Source organism: Dryobates pubescens, chromosome 15, assembly GCF_014839835.1.
Source record: "Dryobates pubescens isolate bDryPub1 chromosome 15, bDryPub1.pri, whole genome shotgun sequence".
Classification (NCBI taxonomy): Eukaryota; Metazoa; Chordata; class Aves; order Piciformes; family Picidae; genus Dryobates; species Dryobates pubescens.
Window position 1 is genome coordinate 11,263,215 of NC_071626.1, and position 13,823 is coordinate 11,277,037.

At 42.9% G+C, this 13,823-nt stretch overlaps 1 protein-coding gene across 3 annotated transcripts in view; it reads right to left on the minus strand.

Annotated features, from left to right (window-relative positions):
- ABTB3 (ankyrin repeat and BTB domain containing 3) overlaps positions 1–13,823 on the minus strand; it is a 174,820-nt gene that overhangs the window by 71,087 nt on the left and 89,910 nt on the right. For all 3 annotated transcript variants that reach the window (XM_054167886.1, XM_054167885.1, XM_054167884.1), the window contains exon 2: positions 4,459–4,608. In XM_054167886.1, coding sequence (XP_054023861.1) covers positions 4,459–4,608 — 150 coding nt within the window. The remainder of the gene's footprint in view (positions 1–4,458; positions 4,609–13,823) is intronic.

Here is a 13,823-nt window from a genome sequence, read left to right on the forward strand (position 1 = left end):
TCTCCTCCTGAACACCTCCAGTGATGGTGACTCCACCACCTCCTCGGGCAGCCCATTTCAATGGGCAATCACTCTCTCTGTGTAAAACCTCCTCCTCCTAACCTCCAGCCTAAACCTCCCCTGGCACAGCCTGAGACTGTGTCCTCTTGTTCTGGTACTGGTTGCCTGGGAGAAGAGACCAACCTCTGCCTGTCTACAACCCCCCTTCAGGTAGTTGTAGAGAGCAATAAGGTCACCCCTGAGTCTCCTCTTCTCCAGGCTAAGCAACCCCAGCTCCCTCAGCCTCTCCTCATAGGGCTTGTGTTCCAAGCCCCTCACCAACTTCGTTGCCCTTATCTATTCTTGTAAGATCTATTCCCCTTCTCCTCTATAGCTGGTCTGGAAATACAGGAAACTTTAGGAACAATTGGAGGGGAAAAAAAAATTTTAAAAAGATAATCATGTGAAATATTTTCTCTAAGATTCAACAGTGAAATATTGTCAGGTTACTGTTTAAAATCCTATTATTTTTTGCCGTGCTTCAGTTCTTCCCAATGTTCTCTATACAATAAGCATTTCAAATGAAATTACATTATTTTAAAACACACAGTAGTAGGCAATTACAGTTTCTGAATACTAAATGCCAATATAGCATAGGCCAGATTTATTATTGTACCTTAACTCTGTGCCATGTTCATTATATTTTAATGAATAGGGTTTCACATTAATTTTTCAAGCCTCTTCCTCGGAATCACGCATTAGCACTGCAATTGCATTGCAGAATTAGGTCTCTATTTACATTCCCCTTCTAAGTTCCAGAGAATAAATCCTCCTTTTGATTTTTCTTCTAAGTCAGCAACACCACCTCCCCTTCCTGTTTTCAGCAGTGTCCCAGGGCTAGTGGTGCTACCTCAACCTGCCACCACCAGGCTGGGCAGTGCCACCTCAGTGACAAACAATGCCCACTGCCTGCTAAGCCCGGGAGAGGAGACAGGAACTATCAGGCAAGCAGGGTTTGGAGGGAACAGAGCAGCATCTGTGAGTCTGGTTGCACCTACCCAGTCAAGAGGACCCCTCAATGGCAGCTTTGATCAATTGACCTTCAGGCAGCCAGTACCAGAACAAGAGGACACAGTCTCAGGCTGCACCGGGGAGGTTTTGGCTGGAGGTTAGAAGGAGGAGGTTTTACACAGAGAGAGAGTGATTGCCCATTGGAATGGGCTGCCTAAGGAGGTGGTGGAGTCACCATCACTGGAGGTGTTCAGGAGGAGACTTGACAGGGTGCTTGGTTGCATGGTTTAGTTGATTGGGTGGTGTTGGACGATAGGTTGGACACGATGATCTTGAAGGTCTCTTCCAACCTGGTTTAGTCTAGTCTAGTCTAGTCTAGTCTATTCCTCCTCTGCAGCATTCAGAGTGCTCCCCTCCCTCTATGATCATGTCTACCATCCTACCTTTCCTCAATTTTCTCTCTCCTCTGCCATCCCTCAGGGAGATGCAGCTCACCTAAACAATCTTTTCTAATGTGCCAGCAGCATACAGGAAAAGCCAAAGGAAGCAGGCCAATGAGGGCCATCAAGTGTAGGGCAAGGGTACCACAGGAAGCAAGGCTTTTTCACCTTGTGAATCTGGTTTCCACCTAGGACAGACTGTGAAGAAACTAAGAAGATTTGAGCTCAGCTACAGGTGCTGGGCAGTAAACAGGCCCTGTTTGCCAGGTGTTGTCTTCCAGGGGACAGATTTGATTTCTGGGTCTCAAATCCTCCAGCAGCTTGGCAGGTGGCCATGCCACTGCATGCAAGAATTCTGGGCAGAACCAAGAGCAGGGGAAACCTTTCCTTGTTAATTCCACTTATTCTGCCTACTTGCAATACTTTAATTATTGATGTCGATAAACTACATGAGATCTCATTCAATTAGAATTGCTTTTTTCCTCCTCTTTTTTTTCTCTCTGAGATAAAATTAAAATGCTTTATGGCAGGACCCCTCTTTGCATTTTTTTTTTGTGCTCTTTTGAAGAGAACAGAAATGAAGTCCTGGCTCCCAGAATATTGCAAGCCGGTGGGACATTGTGAACACGTGCTTAAGGGACTGCTCACTCTGTTGGTCCTGCAGGCCAAGCTTCTGTCTTTCCCACTCAACTCCTGATTGCTGCCTCTTCTTCTTCCTCTTAACAAGTGCTATCCTCTTAACTCCCCCATGTCCAGAGAGTCCCCCTAATATCTTTATTCATCCCTACAAGAGCAGGACTACATACCTTTTGTGTACCTAACCCTTCCCTCAAGTCCCACTTTCCTCATGCCAGAGCTTGCCATATCCTCTTTCCTCTCTACAACAACACTTCTAAAGCTCTCCATCCTCCTCATACCATCAGGGCAATAATAAATCCTCCTTTACCTACACCCTCCTTACCTCTGATCCCCCACATGTGCCCTGCTGGCTCCTCCCTGCTCAGTGTTTCTGCCCCCACACTCTGGTCTCCATATCAGAGGCTTTATTCTAACCTCTGGGTCACAGACCTCTGCCAATGTCAGAGACAGAGACAAAGGCACTGAAAAAAGTGCAAACTCCCTTGCACTCCCCATCCCTCCATTTTCCTTCAACTTCATGATTTTCCCAAAACTTCACAGGTTTTTGCCCACCAACATGCTGCACCTCCCTCCAAGTGTCACAGCTCAGTTTTGAACTCTGCACCACAACTGCTCCAAAGCAAAGATTTCTACTTAGCATCAAGCCTTGCAAGCTGTGCCAATTACCAATCCTCCTACCTCTTCCTCCCTCAACATGCATCTGCTTGCAGCAGCTAGGGAGGTACGCTTGACAGTTGTCCAGAGGGCTTTCTGGAGAGCTACCAGGTTGCTGGAAGTGCCAACCTCTCTGACAGCTGCTTCGAACTCCCACTGATGTGCTCTTTTCTTCAATTTGGCCACCCTGAAGAAGGTTTTGCAGTAAACAGATACACAGAAAGCAAACCCTACCAACCAAGCATTGGCATCTAAGCCAGGACTACTTAGAGATGACAGATTTCTGGTAATTAAATTTACAAAGGGATGAAGGGGGGCAATTAAGGGCTCTGGCTTTTTGGGTTGTGTACAGAGGTGCAAAAAACTTCAGAATGCAAAAAAAATAAATAAATAGATAATCCAGCTCTGAAATATCCACAGCTTACTTATTTATTAAAACACAACCACATGTACTTTAAGAAAGGGAGCTGCATCATGCATCATTTAGGTGGCATACAGACAGTACTGTTGTTGTATTTCATGTGCATGAAATAAGTAAGCATAAATTACTTAATTTGAATAACACCAAACACCTGATTCCAGAGACAGAGCAACACTTCACGCTAAGGCATGTAAGTGCTCTTGGCTCCTTGACATTTCACCAGAGTGGTAAAAAATTAGCAGTCTAAAAACAGAAATTCATACTCTGGTATGGAGACAACTACCCACGGGTGCATCCACAGGGCTCATGAACAGCATGTAAACTGAGCCCGGGTGATATGACGGAGCTACAGAGGCTCCCGCTGCTACAGAAAGTGCCACAAAAATGAACACGAGATACCTGCACATGTTCTTTACGAGTAGTAGCAGTAAGCAAGGCAGCCTGTATCTTCACAGAGTTGATACTTTGCAATTTCTCCCCCAAGATTTCAAAACAGACCTCAGGAAAATAAAATATTTTTTAAAAAGTCAACAACCTTCTGTCTGTTTCCATTTTCCCACTCATAGCTTCATATCCCCAACTCCACCATAAATGTGGGATTGGAAAAAAAAATCAATTAAAAAACAAATTAAAAGCCAGTTTTGGTAACTTTATCTCTGTATGATGTAAGGAGTCACATGGCACCTGCATCCTACAGTTTCTTTGTGCTGAAACCAAAGCTTTCAGTTTCTGATAGATACCACATTTCTCCAAAAGTGTTTTGATCAACTATAAATAATTCATCCTCCAGGCACAAACTCCTCACATGCAGGTTTGAGCTGTAATTCTTCCTTGTGCTGCAACTGGACGAGGGAAAGCAGAGTGAAGGACCATCTGTAACAGTGGTTGAACTAGCTCTGCTGTACATTTGACAGGGTTTCATTCGCTGCAACCTTCAGCTTTTTGCCTGCCCATCTCAAAATAAGCATCCCAGTCAAATAAGACAGGACACCAATACCACAGACATTTGCAAATCTGGCCAGGCTGCGAGATGCTCTCAAATGCAACATAAAGAAAACGAAATAAAGCACATTTCACATTTAGGGGTGAGAGCAGTGTATGCAAATAAATTACAGGCATTGCTATGAGACTGCATGAGACTTCGTTCCTACAGTTTCAGCTTTCCAACATAACATAAGCATGTCTAGATCTGACCCAGTGCTTGCTTCAAAACTTCCCGTGCCCTCTCATCTCTCCTTTGCACCAACAGGCAGTGAAAGCAGCTTTGCATTACGCTGAGGAAAGAAACCAAAACATCAACAGCCTTGTACTTACTGAGTTCAGCAATGCTCCCCACGCGTGTAGCTAGTAAAGACTGCTCGATGGTCCTCAGCTCTGACTGGCTGAACATCTGCACTTCCCCAGGCTTGTTTGACCTTTGCTGTTCTTTGTGAAGGTTCAAGCTGTCTGGCAGGCAGAGAACACCTACAGTGGATAAAAAGAAAGGAGAAGTTCAATATAATTTCAGCCAGTATGGAGGACTTTCCTGCCACCACCACATTGTTTCATGGACATTCCAAGACAAAGCCTGTATGTGTGGAGTTTAGAGACAGTCAATATCTATAACTCAATGTCACAGCTGACTCAGGCTCTCTGAATTGGCCCTCATTAGCTCTTCTGAATATCCTCAAGTCACTTAGGGTGCCACACAGAGTTAATTCTCATAGAAAATCCTAGAGAATTGCCCAAGGAAGAGGTCAACAGAGTTCCAAAGATGCCTCCAAGGAACTACTCCAAACCCATACACATTTATTAGAAATGGTATCTCTAACAGAATCCTAAAAGACTGGCTTGAAAATTATACACAAGACATACAATTCCTGTAAGAGGAATTCTAACAACAACTGTCAAAATCACCAACAGTGCCAAGATGCTCACAGAGTCACTGACAGTCTTTTGTGAATACAACTCCCAGCATTTGAACTCCTTGGGCTTCAAAAGCCCGTTATGCAGAAGTCCTTACAGCTGTGAATTTTTGTGGGCCACAACAGAAGGAAAGCTACATAATTTAAATACACATGCATTCAGGCACAAAAGTCACTTTCTGCCACAACACATACCCCCCTGGCACAGATAGAGGGCACACACTTATTAATCAAAATCACTGTCGCACACACACCCCCCACAAACAAACAACAACCAACCAACAAACCCCACCAGAATTTATTTACAAGAGCAAATACTGTATTATCATCCTGAGGTAATAGGGTGCATGGAAGTCTAGCTTGGAAAGCAAGCTCTTCTCCCATCCCACAGCACCACTTTCCCAATTCTGATGAATACACACAGGTGGAGACCCTCTGCAAGCAGAGCAATTGTGCCTCTCCACGATGACTGAATTTCATCTTATCTCCAAATGTGTGACATGCAACAACTACCTTTGGAAATAAGCCAGAGCAGAAAATGTACTTTTTTACCCATTAGTTTTCACTGCCTGCTCCTGGAGAGAGATTCAGCCCTTATGGGCCAAGCAGACTTTACAAAATACATTAAGGAAAAGTACGTATTTAATGTTTCTCCTTCAGGAGCAGAACTTACATAGTTTCCCAGCTCAGTAAATATAAAGCATCTAACTCTACTATAACTCTACCAATAGGTGTAACATTTGAGGTCCCTGGCAGAATGGCCACTTTAACCCATGCTTATTTCAGTTATGCAACGGCCCATAAATGTCACTGCATTGGAACATTACAAGACCAGGTAACATGTCTGAGAGAGGATGCTTTTCAGCCGTCTTGGTAGCTCCACTAAACTGCTTTGGATTCCCTCCTCACATCCATCTCCTTCTTGCAAACAGTTTAGTCCAAAAGCTGCATTTGTAGCACAAACCTAAAAGCATCCATCCTGGGAGAAGAAAGGTGACACAGGTTCAGTGAGCACATACGAAAAAAAGGGAAAAAAGGAATGGAGATACACTGTGAAAAGCAGGATCAATGGTCTTGTGCACCATGGCAAGAAGACAGCAACCTAAACCAGGATCACCCTTCACATGCAGTAATGACACCAGAACAACCCCCCCTAAAAGCCTGTTTGAATGCTGGAGATGGAGAAGCAGGAGCAGCCTTACTCTCAGCTCTGGCTCAGGGCCTGGGGTTGTAACAAACCACAGTGAAACCATAAACACATGTGCAAGTTCAAGAAAGGGGAACGAGAGTCACTAGAAATGCCCTGGAGAGAAAGGCCAGGACATCTGACACAGCATCAGGGAGGAAAGAATGAAAAGCAGAGGTAAAGGATGAAGAGTGACAAGAGCTTATCAAACAAGCTCTCCAAATTCTCCTGCCATCGCTCAGTGGCTGATTTGTATAAACACTTGGTGCACTGATCAACATTCATATTCTGGGGATGTACAGAACTTCAGAAGCACACCACCTGCATTTAAAATGCAGGCTTGCTGGCATATTTTAGTATGTATTCTCTCTTGGAAATATTTCTGATTTATTTAGATTATTCTTTATAATTTCAAAGGATAGAAAACAAAGCAAAAACTGGAAGAGTCAGGAACACAGAACACAGGTGGGTAATTGACTAGAAGAGATTTCTTAAAACAAGAAATAGAGCATAGACAGCTTCATGGGATCTTGGAAAAAAACAATATCCAACAAGAAAATATTTCTGAGGGAAAACACACCTTAAGTGTGGGGAAAACAATACTGGTTTAAGGTATCTTTACAAATAAGATTCAAACTGTTTAAACTCGCAATATGTACAGGACATATTTCTCCACGTGATTAAAGCAGTGGGATATAGACATTTTACCCTCTGTCTATGATTCTGTTTCCACAGCCATGCCTCATCCTTACAAACAGCCCTGATGATTAATTGCCCTGTTCTTTAGCGAGGGGAGCGCATTCTTAGAATGAAAAGTGCAAATGAAATGCAAAATGTGCCATTGTTCAAAAACATAGCAAATTACAGTGTGTATCATGCCAAAGGGTTTTACTTGGGTTGGAGATTAGTAAAGGCATGCAATAGCCAAACATCTGATGCTTATACATCAGCTTCAAAACTATAATTGACCACAGTGGGTGACCAGTGGTGTGACAGAAGATTTATTTGCTGGACCATATCTTTTTTTTGCCAGTATGGAGGAGAAAGGGAATTGTAGGGCTTGGGCATGCAGCTCTGCCAAATTTCTAGCTTCAACTGTTATCCCCCAAAATGATTTTTTTAAAAAGTTAATAAAATGCTTTTTAGAAGAAAAATCCTCACTCTTTTTATCAGAGCTATTTACATTGGTAAAGCTCAAACTGACTGATAGAAGACTATGGCAAGCAATTGCTGCCCAGCAAGATGAGAGCATGCCAAATCAAGGGAGAGTAGGGGGAAAAGGCAAAAGCTTTGTTATTATGAATATCTTTTTTTGGAAATAGAAACATTTACATAGCTGCCACCTGCTTTCACTGGTGTGGCTGCAGCTGAACTTCCTTATTTTAATTCTCTGCTGTTTGGTATTATCCACTTGCTTTTTCAGCTGTAGCTTCAGCCATACTGTGTTCTACTTGACAAAACAGGTGAGGGTCTCAAGTTTACAAACGCCTGAAAACCAGAATCTTTTTCTCCCCTTGCTTTTCTGCCTGTTGCTGATGATACTATCATTCCAACCCAAATATTTCTGTGCAGTATCTTCAGAAACAAACAGAAGAAGCTGTCTTTTCTCTCAACCAGCACCTTTCAGTGTCCTTCCTTTCTGCAGTTTACCCAGCACTGTGTGTTTCTTTGCCCATTATTTTATCCCTCTTCTTCCCTCCAGTTTACTAGAGTGGAAACTAAGCAGTCAGATGTTGCCTGATGGATATGGGATCAGACTGACTTGATATGCCCCTGGCTGCTCTGTGCCATGCAGCAATGTACAACAGCCATACATTGCATCTATGCTGCTGTGAACCACTGGAGCACAAAGAGACAACCAAATCACTGAAGCGTATGTGGATTTTGTCACCTCTCTTTCAATGCTTCTCCTCATTTGTACCCTCCTTGGGACAGGGATCTGTCTAGGACTTGCCTTCAAGGAGACACATCCAGAATGGGCCATACCCAAAACTACTTTATTCATTTTGCCCTTGGCCTCAGCATACCCAGTAGTTTGTGAGTGAAAAACTGAAGAAAAATGCAGAAAACGCATTTTTAAACCAGTAGGATAAATAGATTAAGAAAACAAAACAAAACAACAATAAAAGTCCCACCACACAATTACAAGTCCCAAAAGCTCCAGCTCCCAAATCTCCAGAGAAAAAACATCATAGGGAAAATCCAATATACAATGAATACACTTCACATTTTTTCTGCCCTTGGGGCTCAGCTGAAACACAAGCCAAAGCTCAATCCCCAAGGACTTAAAAATCTCAAACTAAAGAAGTATTGCACAAAATGAAGACTGGAGATGCCCAAATTTATACAAGAAGCAAGTAATTTTAAACCTTGATGCAAAGTCATCCAAAGCCAGGGCTAACTGTTAACTCTGTTGTGGCTTTGACCATGCATGTTTCTACCTCTTGGGCTTGGCTGATGCACCACTGTCCAAAGCAAGGCAGATTTTGGTACAACTAAATACACATTCTTGCACACTCGCTTCAGAGCTTGCCACAGAGCTGCCTGTGCTGTCCCAGGTGCATGCATCACGGGGACGTCCCAAACTCAGTGTACAGTAGCAGCCCCAGCAGAGCTTCTCCCTGCTCTTCAGTGCCTCCCTAGCAAACAGCCTGAAGGACCTGATAGTTCAGAGCAACCCCAACACCAGATGTGGTAGTGGTTGTGTGACCTCTTCAGCTTTCAGAGCAGGAGAAATACACAGTTTGTAGATGAAATCTCATTTACAGGGAGGAAATCATTAAAAAAAATAAAAGGTCCCTCCACTCCTCCTCTCTTTAGACAGATATCTGCACCTATTTGTACACCAGCTGTTACAAAACACTCAGTTCTTGAAGTGCTGGCATTTACAGTGCCCATACTCCTGGATGGTGAGTCAGACTTCACTTCTTCACTTTCTCTCAGGCATAGGAAGCTTCTGGCTTTCCATGGCCCATGTACTGCTCTTGGCACTATACAGCTATCTGCATTGCGCAAAGGCAGGTCAAAGGGCAAAACATCAGAAGACAAGCACCATGAATGACTATCCAACATGGAAAGCAACAAATCTGCAAGTCTTTTGGGAACAGGCAGCAAAGTTTGGGACAAAGCTGTGTTGAATCCCCAAACATTCCATAATTTGGTTATAAACTAGCTTTGCCACCTGAAGTAGCAAGTCTTCGGGTCCCTCTCAGGAGAAAGACAGTAAAAAGAGACAGAACCTGAACTTGTGGCTCCAGTACTGCAAATCGAAAATTACTACTCTAAACAACTTCTCCTCTGCCATAAACAGGCTTCACCACCATACCTCTCCTATATTTGAAGCTTTTACAAAGAATTTGAAGACATTTAATCGAGGTATTCTTTGAGCATACAGCAAATTTACCAAGACCAAATAATACCCCAATTATGACTGAATTCAAATGTTTATATAACCACATACAGAGACCAAGGCAAGCAAGGAGAAGCCTGCACTGCCTACATTCATGGGTCAGCAATGCCTAACGCCATCCACGTTTCAAATTCTTTGCCTCCTCCCTCTCCCTGAGTACTAAAATCCCATAGTCTAAATGAAAACAAATTTCCAATTACATTAAAGTAATAAAAAATACCCACTGGACAATGATCCATGCTGAGACACCTAACAGAACCCCAACACAAATGTGTTTGTTTTGATTAAAACCATTTCAGTGCTGTAAAGACTACAAAGGGTTGGATTTTTTTGTTTGTTTGTTATTTGGTTTTGTGTTTTGGTGGTTTTTTTTTCCCCACATTTCACCATTCATTCCTTTGTAAACCATGCCAGATTTCTTCATATAGATTAATTTGGAGTCTGGACAGACTCACAAAAGCTTTGCTGCTCCTCTGATTTTTCTTTAATTAAATGCTCCCACTTTCAAAATGAAATAATTCAAAGTACCTTTGACCTCCCTCTATCTATTGCATCTCAAGCAAATGTGCATGTCTGGAGAACAGCTTATACTCCCACTGAAAGTATTAGCTGGATCCTAATATAGAAATTAACTGTGCAGGACTGAAATCAGGCAAATTGCTGTAAAAAAAATATGAGCCTGAAAATGGTAGTTAACCCTGAACGGTTCCCAAAACATACTCTTGCATGTCACATTGCTCAAGTAAATGCTGATCTTACCTAGGAGGACTGTGCTTAAGAGCAGAAAATCCACTCAATTGTCACAATGTTTGATTTCATTATTATTTTTTTTTAGCACAGGTATGTGTGACTAGGAGTTCTTTTGAGTCCAGTCCCCATGCAGTTCAAGAGCTCACAAAACATCCAATAAAACCAAAGTATTTCCTTTTCTTCCACAAGTTCATGTACCAAAACATTTCCCAGCACCTGAGAGCATTCTTGAGATCTAAAACATGGGAAGAAATAAAATGGGAAAGGTATTGAAAGGTGCCTTTGCAATAGCTAAACACTTCACTAGGTGCAATCCCCATGTGGTTGGTACACCAACAAGAACTCTCTTGACCACACATTTTGCAGTTAAGGCAACCAGGAATATGTAAGAATGATTCACTGTCCAGGTGCAAAGCAGATTTTGAAGCACAGTGTGGGAATAACAGCACTGTTAGCTCAGCATCATGACACCAATGCACAGGAGCTGGTGAATACGAAGTGACACAAGCCACCAAGTAGAAGCTCAAACATGGAAAGAAACACTGTATGCTCTGTTGTTTGAAGCAACCTGTCAACCTGTCAGTCAAGGCAGATGGAAAACACTTCAATTTCTTCTTACAGAAATGAGGTAATGAGGAAAACCCTGAAGTTAACCATAGAATAATTTCAGTGAGAAGAGACCTTTAAGATCATCAAGTCCAATCATGATCTAATTCTACCACATCTGGTGCTACACCATGTCCCTCAGCACCATATAGAAGAGTCTTCTAAACACCTCCAGGAATGGTGATTCAACCGCCTCCCATGGAGCCTGTTTCAGTGTTTCTGTGAAAAAGTTTCTTCTACTATACAATCTAAACTTCCCATGGTGCAGCTTGAGGCCATTTCCTCTTGTCCCATCACCCGTCACTTTGGAGAAGAGAACACTTACCTCACTACAACCTCCTTTCAGGGTAGGTAGTTGCAGGAAGCAATGAGGTCTCCCTCAGCCCCCTCTTCTCCAGACTGAACAACCCCAATTCCCTCAGCCATTCCTCATAAGACATGTTCTCTCCAGACCTCTCACCAGCTTTTTTGCCCTTCTTTGGACCTGCTCCAGCACCTCAATGTCTTTCTTGTAGTGAGGGTCTCAAAACTGAACACATCACTCAAAGTGTGGCCTCCTCAGTGCTGAGTACAGGAGAACAATTACTTCCCTGGACCTACTGGTCACACTATTCTTGATACGGGCCAGGATGCTGCTGGCCTTCTTGGCCTGATGGGCACACTGCTGGCTCATGTTCAGCTGGCTTTTGATCAGCACCTCCAGGTCCTTTTCTGCTGGGCAGCTTTCCAGCCACTCTTCCCCAAGCCCGTGGTGTCATGGGGTTGTTGTGACCAAGGCACAGGACCCAGCACTTGGCTTTGTTGAAGCCCATACAATTGGCCTCAGTTCACTGATCCAGCCTGTCCAAGTTCCTCTGCAGAGCCTTCCTACACTCAAACACCCTTCCTCCCAGCTTAGTGTCATCTGCAAACTTATTGAGTGTGCAAGCACTTCATCCAGATCACTGATAAAAGCTATCAAACAGAACTGGCACCAGTACCAAGACCTAGGAAACACCACTAGTGTCAGTCCACCAACAGATTTATCTCCGTTTTACCACTTTTGGGGTGCAGCCAGCTAGCCAGCTTTTTACCCAGTGAAGCACCCACACATCCAAGGTGTGAGTAGCCATTCTCCAGGAGGATGCAGTAGGAGACAGTGTCAAATGCTTTACTAAAGTCCAGGTAAACAAGATCCACAGCCTTTCCCTCATCCGCTAAGCAGGTAATCGTATCAGCCAGCTTTCAGTGAACAGCAGACCTGGAAAGCATCCAAGGCAAGGAGTGTGAAGTGTCTTCTCTCCACACATTCCAGGCCAGTTAAATAACAGGGAGTGGCTTTGCATGGGGGAAACGGAAAGCGCTTGGGAAAGTTGGGTAGTGATATAAAGTTTCCAGAATGGAAATCTTGAGAGTAGCCAGAGAAATCCAAATGGGGACAGGTTGCATAGGCACAAGAATCAAATGCAAGACACTAAAGAGACAACACTACATTTTCTGTCCTTAACTGCTGCTACCCAAAGACATTACCAGCATGTCCATGTCCAATTTACTGATGATGTGAAAGTATTAGAGAGCTTGCTAACTAATTCAAGGAGAAATAGAAAATGGCAGAGAAACCCAGGAAAAGAGCATAATGCTTCTGGTTATGCAGTTTAACCACAAGAGATCACCCTTTCTCTCCTGGAAAAAAAAAAAGTCAATAGACCAGCAAATGAATAATGCTTAAAAATAAAATAACTGAGAGCCTACCACAATCTGTCAAAAAACTATCACCAGCAGCTATCATTGATGAAATGACAAACAGAACTTGCAGATTCTCATCAGCAGGAGCTTCATTTCCACAACAAGTGCAAAGAATGAACCTCTGAGCTCCCAAGGGCAACTTTTTTATTTCATCTGGCCAAGTTCAGAGGATTTGTCCAAACAGTTTTGTCTCTGGCTTCTTGTAATTGGAAATTTTCATGACTGCATATCTGCATATCATTTTTTTCCAAAGGCACATGATAGATTTCAGGGCAGTATCCCAGCTGAGTTGGATTTGACTTCATCAAAAGCAAGAATAGATGATCATCGTCCGAAGCAGAGAGTACCTCTGTGAGATATGACAGCATATGTTACAGGAAGATGAAACAGCAGAATTATTACAACACACAACTCTGACATCTTTTCTTGTAAGGAGTTTCTTAGCACAACACATTCTACTTAATTGGAACATTCTCCTTATTAGGATCCTTCTAAAGGCAATCACTTTAGCCTAATGATAATAAGTGGCAATCACTGCTGCTTAAAATGGCATAGAAGTAACAACAATTCAACTAAATTAGGATATATTCTGCTAGCACCAGGCAGTTAAGTGGTACACAACCAAGTGGAACACAGGATGGATTTCATTGCTTCGGCTATATATTACAAAACAAAGAAGAATCAAAAGATTAGATCCCACTAAACACAGAAACTAACCTGCCAAATCACTAGCTGCAGCTATACATTTATTTTTATTAGGACACAGAGAAAACAAAATCTTGCTCCTTCCAAAATCAATTGCAAAACTTCAAGATCCCCAACACCACCAACGTGGGGAAAAAAAACAAACAACCACCAAACCCCCAAGACAAACCAAAAACTCACACAATACAAAACCAACCAAAACCTGAAAACACAGCTAACATGAAGTCAGTCAATCCACAAGCAGCTGTAAAAGATGGAGATGAGATGTAGATCTATCTTCTCATGCTTATCACAAGGTCTCTCTCCATGTTCCCTAAACTGGTCTTTGTGGTATTGCCTTTGGGTAAGCAGCAGCAGATGCTGCTTACTGGTGTGCATCCACAGGATGGACAGA